Source organism: Rhinoraja longicauda, chromosome 20 (assembly GCF_053455715.1).
Source record: "Rhinoraja longicauda isolate Sanriku21f chromosome 20, sRhiLon1.1, whole genome shotgun sequence".
Classification (NCBI taxonomy): domain Eukaryota; kingdom Metazoa; phylum Chordata; class Chondrichthyes; order Rajiformes; family Arhynchobatidae; genus Rhinoraja; species Rhinoraja longicauda.
In genome coordinates, this window is record NC_135972.1 from 22,056,161 (window position 1) to 22,067,345 (window position 11,185).

At 51.0% G+C, this 11,185-nt stretch overlaps 1 protein-coding gene across 1 annotated transcript in view; it reads left to right on the forward strand.

The window, feature by feature from the left end:
* The first annotated feature begins 9,168 nt into the window (after window positions 1–9,168).
* Window positions 9,169–11,185, forward strand: part of krr1 (KRR1 small subunit processome component homolog) — a 15,640-nt gene continuing 13,623 nt past the window's right edge. The window contains exons 1-2 of the mRNA XM_078417187.1: window positions 9,169–9,242; window positions 11,093–11,175. Of these exons, the coding sequence (XP_078273313.1) occupies window positions 9,200–9,242; window positions 11,093–11,175 (126 nt within the window). The 5' untranslated portion in view covers window positions 9,169–9,199. The remainder of the gene's footprint in view (window positions 9,243–11,092; window positions 11,176–11,185) is intronic.

Consider the following 11,185-nt stretch of genomic DNA (forward strand, 5'->3'; position numbering starts at 1 on the left):
CATATTGCTGTCCATTCTTCCTCGTATATGATTATCCCTCCTTCCTTCTCCCATTTCATTTTAATATATAAGGTCGAGTGTGATTTAAGATTCAGTAACCCTTTATACATACATGAAATAATTTTACTACCAGTATTTGAATTATATGCTTTCTTAAATAATCCCGTCAAACATATACTCGACTTCATTATGTTTTTAACATTTATATTAACGTAGTTCCGCATCTAAGTATCGATAGTTTTTCCAACATGAATATTTCTTTAAGCATATCAAAACTTAACAGTGTTCCTTCTTTCATTATGTTACAAAGAGCAGTTATGCCTTTAACTGTCCACTCTTTAAACCTACTATCTAATTTATTAGGAGTAAAATCTGTGTCATATGCGCACCATTTAAGGATTGTAATGTCTTCCTCTAAATTATACTCTGTTATAACTGTTTTCCATATTTTAAGAGTCAGTTTTACCCAAGGATTTCCAATAGCATTTATATAGTCTTGTAAGTTGCTGTCAGCTATAATCGCTTGTACAGGAATGGGGAGTGTTCTCTCTTCAATATTTTTCCATTGAGCATCATATGATGGGTTGCACCAGCATATCATAGGTCTTAACTGTGCTGCCTGATAATAGTCTTTGAAAGGGGGTAGACCCCATCCCCCCTTTTCTTTTGTTAACTGTAATAATAATAATAATACATTTTATTTGTCATATGTACGTTGGCACAGGGTCAACGGTACGATGAAATGTATTTGACAAGACAACGGGTCACCTCAGCAGGTTTTGAGACGAATCCTAGGCCTTTTACCTTGCCATATATATCTTGACAATATTTTGTTCCATTCTTTAAATTGTTTTTGGTTAATCTCTATTGGTAGGGTCTGAAATAAATATAACAGTCTTGGCAATATGTTTGTTTTAATAGATTCAATTCTCGAGCTGAGACTTAAGAAAGGAATTAGGTTCCTTCTAGCTATATCCTCCTTAATTTTTTGGTGTATAGGTGAATAGTTGCATTGTAATAGTTCTGTAAGATCCCTTGGTATAATGATGCCCAAATATTTGAGATTTTCTGCTTGCCATGCCAGAGGGTACCTACTTCTGACTTCTCCCGATGGGTTGTAATTGTATGTAAGCAGTTGTGTTTTACCTATATTAATCTTGTATACTGATAGTTGACCATGTTGTTCGAGTGATTGCATCAATTTAGGCAGAGAGTTTGTTGGTTGCCCCAAATAAATCAAAATGTCATCCGCTTAACAGGCCAATTTATGTTCAGTCCCTTGAAAAGTAATACCTTTTATTTCTTTATTTTGTCTTATATATTGAGCTAGTGGTTCCAGATATAATGCAAAGAGTAATGGTGACCACGCACACCCCTGTCTTGAACCCCTTTTTAGGGAAAAACTCTTTGATAAATATCCGTTAACTTTAATTCTAGCAGTGGGCTTATTATATAGTGCCTGTATGGTTTTGATAATAGTGTCATGCAGGCCAAATCTATGTAGAACTCAATAGAGAAAATTCCAGTTCACAGAATCGAATGCCTTTTCAGCGTCCACACTTATCACTATTGCTTCAATTTTATTTTTTTGAATGTAGTCCACAATATGTAGTGTCCGTCGAATATTGTCCTGTGTTTGACATTGCCGAACAAAACCTGTCTGATCATTGTGTATTGATTTAGGCAAGAACTGTTCCAACCATTTGGCCATGATAGAGGTAAATAATTTATAATCTACATTAAGAACAGATATCGGTCTAAATGACCCACACTGTTTTATCTTTACCTTCTTTTGGTATAGCAGAGACAATTCCCTCCCTCCAGCTGGGTGGAATTTGTGCCTTTTTTAAAACCCAGTTTAATGTACGAAGTATAATAGGTGTTAACTCGTCTTTAAATTCCTTGTACCATTCTGCCATATAACCATCAGATCCTGGTGACTTGCTCAGCTTGAGCCTACTAATTGCAGTTTTTAATTCAACCTCTGTTATGTCTCCAGTCATTATCTTGTTTTGTTCTTCATTTAAGGTGGGCAAATCTAAGGAATTCAGAAAGGTGTCTGCTTGAGTTTGGCTTCAGAATACAGAATTCTGTAGAATACTTCAAAGGCTTCCTGAATTTTATTTAATTTACTTTTCAATATTTTTGTTCTTGGGTCTCTGATTCTGTAAACTGTATTTTCAGCCATCTTTTTTTTCAATTTCCACGCCAGTACTTTCATATATTTAGAACCACTTTCATAGTGCTTCTGTTTAAGGAACATTAACTTTTTAAAAATTTCTTGTGCAGCCAGATTATTGATTTCATTCCTAGTATTCCTAATTTCCTCCAATATATTTCCACGCCAGCGTCAATTTGTGTTTCCTCTCTAGTTCCTTCAACTTAGTTTGCAAATCCTCAAATGTTTTATTCCTTATTTTTTTCTTATATGAAGATATTGTTATACTTTTCCCTCTTAGAACAGCCTTCAAAGCATCCCACAAAATAGGGGGAGAGACCTTTCCATTATCATTGAGTTCTAAATAAAGACTTATCTCCTTTTTAATTTGTTCTTTAAAGTTAAGATCATTGAGTAGGCTCGAGTTCAGTTTCCATGTGGCATTTTTTGGACGTAGGTGTAAATCAACAGACAATCAAATAGGTGCATGGTCACTTAAGTCTATTGTTCCAATTCCACAGGGGTGTATTTTATCTTTATCCTTTCCAAATGTTATAAAATAGTCTATTCTTGTGTATAAAGAATGTGGGGCCGAGTAATGGGTATAATTCCTTCTATTAGGGAAAAGGTTCCGCCATATATCAATTAAACCGACCTCTTTAAGAAGAATTTTGACTTTCTTATGTAGAGACTTTATATCATGAGTTTTTCTACTGTACGAGTCCAGTTCTGGTTGTAAATGTATATTTAGGTCTCCCCCACAAATAAGAAGGCCTTCTGTTTCCATGATCATGATATTAATAATTCTCTGGAAGAAATTAAAATCACTTCCAGTGGGTGCATATCCATTCAGCAACGTAACTTCATTCCCATCTATATTCCCCCTTACTAAATATATCTACCCTCTTTATCACTCATTTCAAATACTTTCTCAACATTTAACTTGCTTGAGATGAGAGTAGCGACTCCTTGCCTACGTCCCGATATATATGAGGAGAAAAAGAGGTTAGTGAAACACATTTTTAAAAGTTTTTCGAGTTCTTTGTCATTTAGATGGGCTCCTGTAAGTAAGCTATTCTTGCTATTGAGGGCGTGCAGCGTAGGTTTACTAGGTTAATTCCCGGAATGGCGGGACTGTCATATGTTGAAAGACTGGAGCGACTAGGCTTGTATACACTGGAATTTAGAAGGATGAGAGGGGATCTTATCGAAATGTATAAGATTATTAAGAGGTTGGACACATTAGAGGCAGGAAACATGTTCCCAATGTTGGGGGCATCCAGAACCAGGGGCCACAGTTTAAGAATAAGGGGTAGGCCATTTAGAACAGAGATGAGGAAAAACTTTTTCAGTCAGAGTTGTGAATCTGTGGAATTCTCTGCCTCAGAGGGCAGTGGAGGCCAATTCTCTGAATACATTCAAGAGAGAGCTAGATAGAGTTCTTAAGGATAGCGGAGTCAGGGGGTATGGGGGAGAAAGCAGGAACGGGGTACTGATTGAGAATGATCAGCCATGATCACATTGAATGGCGGTGCTGGCACGAAGGGCCGAATGGCCTACTCCTGCACCTATTGTCTATTGTCTATACTATATGGGCTTGTTCTTTCCTCATTTTGGTTAGAATTTTACTGCGTTTGATTGGGTTTAACAGTCCATTCACATTAAAAGAGATGAATTTTACCTTGCCACTAGCCATTTGTATTTGATTTTCTGTATATCAGTAACATGGTGAAATAAGAACATAACAGATCTACTCCCTAAACAGACAAGAGCAAAAAAACGTACGAAAAAACCTAAGGTGTGATTCCAAGGTAGGTAAAATAAGACATAACAATAACATTGTGAGATAAGACATAACAAATCTGCTCCCTGAACAGACAAGAACAAAAAAAAATGAAAAAACAAAGACGTGATTCCAAGGTAGGGGGTCTCCTGTGGGTGACCCTGAGCTAGGCTTGTGGAAGAGCCTAGTTGTGGGGGATAGCCTAGCCTCTCTCATCTGTGAGCTGAAGGGCCCCACTGCAGCATCCAAAAAGAAAAAAAAACTCCGTCCATAAGGCAGAACACACTTCCCTGTGCATTCCTCCTCTGTCATTTTTTCTTCATTTAAATAAGGGAAAACAGTTGAACGTAACTGATGAAATAAAGCACTGTCGACTTTTTAGTTCAGTTTCCTCCTCATGACATACAAAGCCCTCCATAACCTGGCCCCATCCTACGGACTGACCTCCTCCACAGACACACTTCCACCCACACCCTCCGCTCTGCTGCTGCAAACCTCCTGTCCCCCCCCCCCCCCCCCCCCCCCCCCCCCATCCGACCAAACTCAGATCCTGGGGGGACAGGGCTTTCTCCATCGCTGCTCCCACCCTCTGGAACTCACTACCTCAAACCATCAGAGACTCCTCCTCACTCACCACATTCAAAACATCACTGAAGTCTCATCTGTTCAGCACTGCCTTCAACCACTGACCGTCACCTCACCTTCTTTTTCCTTTTCTCTTCGTTTACTCATTTATCTATTTATTTTCTTTTATGTTTTAGTAAACCTTGTAAAGCGTCTTTGAGTGTTAGAAAAGCGCGATTATAAATGTAATGCATTATTATTATTATTATTATTAGTTTCTCTCTCCTACATTTTTTAAGTTATTTATATAACTTAAAGCTGTTCTGAAGATGGAGGCTGTCTTCTGAAGACCCGTAGTCTCTCCACGATGTCCTTCTCCCGCTCCTCGAACGTCCCATGTGGTCTTAATCTTCCATCATCTCCCACGCAGGGCGGGACAGTTGGCTCAACCAGGCTCTCTTTCATTGTGGTTACTCTGATGGGCAGTCCTCTCTGTTCCTCATGTCGGTGGTCGCCTCATCCACCGTCTGGTACAGCCGTGTCTCCTCATTGTAAAATACTCGTAACTTGGCAGGGAACGGAGTCTGGAAGCAGATCTTTATACTGCTTTAACACATGTTTCGCTTAGAATATTATTTTCGCTTCTGTTGCACTGCTGGGGCATAGTCCTGATCGAAGTATATTAGTCTCCCGTTTAAAAACACTCGTTCTTTCCCCAAACCTTGCACAAAATCTCCTCTTTCATTTTGTAGCGGAGAAATCTTGTGGTTTATCTCCTGGGTCTCCAGGGGGTTTCGGGCCGAACGATCGGTGCGCTCTCTCAATGTGAAACTCCATGGTGGGTGGAAGTTCGAGTGTGTCCCGCAGTAGCCTATGCACAAAGTCCACCATAGACGACCCCTCAGCTCCTTCGGGAACATTATATATCCGCATATTCTCCCGTCTGGATCGCCCTTCTTGGGCATGTAGCTTGTTTTCTTGCTAGTTTATCGATTTTATCTTAACTAGTACCTGCTCCACGTTTAACACACGGTCTTCCACCCTTTTGAGCCGTGTCTCCGCCACCGCTATTTTTTGATTAACGTTGGTAAGTTCGTCTTTAATATCAATTAACGGTTTCTTTGTGTCTTTGCGAAAGTCCCATATCTCAATAGACAATAGGTGCAGGAGTCGGCCATTCGGCCCTTCGAGCCAGCACCGCCATTCAACGTGATCATGGCTGATCATTCTCAATTAGTACCCCGTTCCTGCCTTCATCCCCATACCCCCTGACCTCCGCTATCCTTAAGAGCTCTATCTAGCTCTCTCTTGAATGTATTCAGAGAATTGGCCTCCACTGCCCTCTGAGGCAGAGAATTCCACAGATTCACAACTCTCTGACTAAAAAAGTTTTTCCTCATCTCTGTTCTAAATGGCCTACCCCTTATTCTTAAACTGTGGCCCCTGGTTCTGGACTCCCCCTACATTGGGAACGTGTTTCCTGCCTCTAACATGTCCAAACCCCTTAATAATCTTATACGTTTCGATAAGATCCCCTCTCATCCTTCTAAATTCCAGTGTATGGAATCTCCCTCCAAAACAGTGGCTAAACTTAGCTCTACGTCTTACTGGTGCGGGTTGTTACTAGCTCTGCATTCTTGTGCCTTTGTAGGTGAGTCGTCTGTGTTTTCATTGCTCCCGAATTGTTCAGCGGCACTTTTCTTGTTTACATCTCGTCTTCCCATTCTTGCCCCTTTCATTAAGTCATTTATTCTCAATTAATGTTATATTTGGCAAACTAACCGGGCTAGTTAAGTATTTTTGGAGGAGCTATTATCTTATGCTGCCATTCAAGAAGATAACGCCACCGGACAACTGAACCATTCTATCACCGCCTAGAGAGTGGTCCTGAACCTCCCATCTACCCTACTGGGGACTCTCGGACTATTTTTAATCGACTTTACTGAGTGTATCTGCACTAAACATTATTCCCCTTATCCTGTTTCTGTAAACTGTGATGAATAGATTGTAATCATGTATAGTCTTTCTGCTGACTGGATGTCACGCTACAAAAAAAGTGCATCAATGTATCTTTGTACACGTGACAATAATAAACTAAACTAAATCAGGCTCAATGGTTCTTTATAATCATGTATGCACAACACAGTGACATTCTTTTGCGTGTGGGTGTAGGTGTGGGTGATGAGTGGGTGGTGTGTAGGTGTGTGTGTGAGGGTGATGAGGGGGTGGGTGTAGGTGTGTGAGGGTGATGTGGGTGTGGGTGATGAGGGGGTGGGGGGTGGGTGCGGGTGATGAGGGGGTGGGGGGTTGGTGTGGGTGATGAGGGGGTTGGGTGTGGGTGATGAGGGGGTGGGTGTAGGTGTGTGAGGGTGTGATGTGTGGGTGTGGGTGATGAGGGGGTGGGTGCGGGTGATGAGGGGGTGGGTGCGGGTGATGAGGGGGTGGGTGCGGGTGATGAGGGGGTGGGTGTAGGTGTGTGAGGGTGATGTGGGTGTGGGTGATGAGGGGGTGGGTGTGGGTGATTAGGGGGTGGGTGCGGGTGATGAGGGGGTGGGTGCGGGTGATGAGGGGGTGGGTGCGGGTGATGAGGGGTGGGTGCGGGTGATGAGGGGGTGGGTGCGGGTGATGAGGGGTGGGTGCGGGTGATGAGGGGGTGGGGGTGGTGCGGGTGATGAGGGGTGGGTGCGGGTGATGAGGGTGGGGGGTGGGTGCGGGTGATGAGGGTGTGGGTGCGGGTGATGAGGGTGTGGGTGCGGGTGATGAGTGGGTGGGTGCGGGTGATGAGGGGGTGGGTGCGGGTGATGAGGGTGGGGGGTGGGTGCGGGGTGATGAGGGTGGGGGGTGGGTGCGGGTGCGGGTGATGAGGGGGTGGGTGCGGGTGATGAGGGGGTGGGGGCGGGTGATGAGGGGGTGGGGGTGGGTGCGGGTGATGAGGGGGTGGGGGTGGGTGCGGGTGATGAGGGGGTGGGTGCGGGTGATGAGGGGGTGGGTGCGGGTGATGAGGGGGTGGTGCGGGTGATGAGGGGGTGGGTGCGGGTGATGAGGGGGTGGTGTGGCGGGTGATGATGGGGTGGGTGCGGTGATGAGGGGGTTGGGTGCCGGTGATGAGGGGGTGGGTGCCGGGTGATGAGGGGGTGGGTGCGGGGTGATGAGGGTGGGGGGTGGGTGCGGGTGATGAGGGTGGGGGGTGGGTGCGGGTGATGAGGGTGGGGGGGTGGGTGCGGGTGATGAGGGTGGGGGTGGGTGCGGGTGATGAGGGTGGGGGTGGGTGCGGGTGATGAGGGGGTGGGTGCGGGTGATGAGGGGGTGGGTGCGGGTGATGAGGGGGTGGGTGCGGGTGATGAGGGGGTGGGTGGCGGGTGATGAGGGTGGGGGTGGGTGCGGGTGATGAGGGTGGGGGGTGGGTGCGGGTGATGAGGGGGTGGGGTGCGGGGGTGATGAGGGGGGTGGGGGGTGGGTGCGGGTGATGAGGGGGTGGGGTGGGTGATGAGGGGGGTGGGGGTGGGTGCGGGTGATGAGGGTGGGGGGGTGGGTTGCGGGTGATGAGGGGGTGGGGTGCGGGTGATGAGGGTGGGGGGTGGGTGCGGGTGATGAGGGGGTGGGGGTGGGTGCGGGTGATGAGGGTGGGGGGTGGGTGCGGGTGATGAGGGGGTGGGTGCGGGTGATGAGGGTGGGGGGGTGGGTGCGGGTGATGAGGGGGTGGGGGGTGGGTGCGGGTGATGAGGGTGGGGGGTGGGGGTGGGGGTGGGTGCGGGGTGATGAGGGGGGTGGGGGTGGGTGGCGGGTGATGAGGGGGTGGGGGTGGGTGCGGGTGATGAGGGGGTGGGTGCGGGTGATGAGGGGGTGGGGGTGGGTGCGGGTGATGAGGGGGTGGGGGTGGGTGCGGGTGATGAGGGGGTGGGGGGTGGGGTGCGGGTGATGAGGGGGTGGGGGTGGGTGCGGGGGTGATGAGGGGGTGGGGGTGGGGTGCGGGTGATGAGGGGGTGGGGGTGGGTGCGGGTGATGAGGGGGTGGGGTGGGTGCGGGTGATGAGGGGGTGGGGGTGGGTGCGGGGTGATGAGGGGGTGGGGGTGGGTGCGGGTGATGAGGGGGGTGGGGTGCGGGTGATGAGGGGGTGGGGGTGGGTGCGGGTGATGAGGGGGTGGGGGTGGGTGATGAGGGGGTGGGGGTGGGGTGCGGTGTGATGAGGGGTGGTGGGTGCGGGTGATGAGGGGGTGGTGCGGGTGATGAGGGGTGGGTTGCGGGTGATCGGGTGGGGGTGGGTGATGAGGGGGTGGGGTGGGTGGGTGATGAGGGGGGGTGGGGGTGGGTGCGGGTGATGAGGGGGTGGGTGGTGGTTGATGAGGGGGTGGGGTGTGCGGGTGATGAGGGGGTGGGGGTGGGTGATGAGGGTGTGGGTGGCGGGTGATGAGGGTGGGGGGTGGGGGGTGGTTGCGGGGTGACTGCAGGGGGTAGGGTGCGGGTGTATGATGGGGAGTGGTGGGTGGTTGCGGTGATGAGGTGGGGTGGGGGTGGGTGCGTGTGAGGGGGTGGGGGTGGGTGCGGTGATGAGTGGGTGGGTAGTTGACGATGTGGGTGGGGGGTGGGAGGTTGGTGCAGGTGATGAGTGCAGGGGAGGCTTTTCGCCGCTGCACCGGCGGAAGTGGCTTTGGGAGGGGGACGGACGGACGGACGGTGTTGAGCGCTGCACCGGCATGGCGGCAACCACAGGCGGGAAAAAGCGGACCAAAGACGAGGGTAAGGCCGCACGCGGCTGCGGGGGCCGGGGATCTGCCCACTGTCGGCGGCAGGGGGGTTGAGGGGATCCACGGAGCTGTGGCTGACCTCCCCTCACCCCCTTCTCTCCTCCTTCCCCCCCTCTCTCTCTCCTTCCCCCCCTCTCGTCTCTCCCTCCCCCCCTCTCTCTCTCCTTCCCCCCTCTCTCTCCTTCCCCCTCTCTCTCTTCCTTCCCCCTCTCTTCCTCCTTCCCCCCCTCTCTCTCTCCTTCCCCCTCTCGCTCTGCCTTCCCCCTCTCTCTCCTTCCCCCCCTCTCTCGTCCTTCCCCCCTCTCTCCTTCCCCCCTCTCTCTCTCCTTCCCCCCTCTCTCTCTCCTTCCCCCTCTCTCTCCTTCCCCCCCCTCTCTCTCTCCTTCCCCCCCTCTCTCTCTCTCCTACCCCCTCTCTCTCTCTCCTTCCCCCTCTCTCTCCTTCCCCCCCTCTCTCTCCTTCCCCCCACCTCTCTCTCCTTCCCCCTCTCTCTCTCCTTCCCCCTCTCTCTCTCCTTCCCCCCCCTCTCTCTCCTTCCCCCTCTCTCCTTCCCCCCTCTCTCTCTCCTTCCCCCCCTCTCTCTCTCCTTCCCCCCCTCTCTCTCTCCTTCCCCCTCTCTCTCTCCTTCCCCCTCTCTCTCTCCCCTTCCCCCCCTCTCTCTCTCCTTCCCCCCCTCTCTCTCTCCTTCCCCCCCTCTCTCTCCTTCCCCCTCTCTCTCCTTCCCCCTCTCTCTCTTCCCCCCCTCTCTCTCTCTCCTTCCCCCCCTCTCTCTCTCCTTCCCCCCCTCTCTCTCTCCTTCCCCCCTCTCTCTCTCCTTCCCCCTCTCTCTCTCCTTCCCCCTCTCTCTCCTTCCCCCTCTCTCTCCTTCCCCCCCTCTCTCTCTCCTTCCCCCCCTCTCTCTCTCTCCTTCCCCCCTCTCTCTCTCCTTCCCCCCCTCTCTCTCTCCTTCCCCCTCTCTCTCTCCTTCCCCCTCTCTCCCCTTCCCCCCTCTCTCCTTCCCCCTCTCTCTCTCCTTCCCCCTCTTTCTCCTTCCCCCTCTCTCTCCTTCCCCCCTCTCTCTCTCTCTCTCCTTCCCCCCCTCTCTCTCCTTCCCCCCCTCTCTCTCCTTCCCCCTCTCTCTCTCCTTCCCCCCCTCTCTCTCTCCTTCCCCCCCTCTCTCTCTCCTTCCCCCTCTCTCTCTCCTTCCCCCTCCTCTCTCTCCCTTCCCCCCTCTCTCTCCCTTCCCCCTCTCTCTCATTCCCCCCTCTCTCTCCTTCCCCCCTCTCTCTCCTTCCCCCCTCTCTCTCCTTCCCCCTCTCTCCCCTTCCCCCTCTCTCCCCTTACCCCTCTCTCCCCCTTACCCCTCTCTCCCCTTCCCCCTCTCTCCCTTCCCCCTCTCTCCCCTTCCCCCCTCTCTCCCCTTTCCCCCCTCTCTCCCCTTCCCCCCTCTCTCCCCTTCCCCCCTCTCTCCCCTTCCCCCCTCTCTCTCTCCTTCCCCCCTCTCTCTCTCCTTCCCCCTCTCTCTCTCTCTCTCCTTCCCCCCCTCTCTCTCTCTCCTTCCCCCCTCTCTCTCTCTCTCCTTCCCCCTCTCTCTCCTCCCCCTCTCTCTCCTCCCCCTCTCTCTCCTTCTCCCCTCTCTCTCCTTCCCCCCTCTCTCTCCTTCCCCCTCTCTCCTTCCCCCTCTCTCTTCTCTTCCCCCCTCTCTCTCCTTCCCCCTCTCTCTCCTTCCCCCCTCTCCTCCTTCCCCCTCTCTCTCCTTCCCCCCCCTCCTCCCCTCTCCTTCCCCCCCCCTCTCTCTCCCCCCCCCCCCTCTCTCCTGACCCCTCTCTCTCCCAGACGTTAATGTTGAGGATTCTTCTACAGTGGAAGAAAGTGAGCTGTTGACTGTACCGGAGGGGTGGAAGGAAGCACCGTTCACCAAAGAAGACAATGTCCATGGTCTTCTGGAAGAGAGCA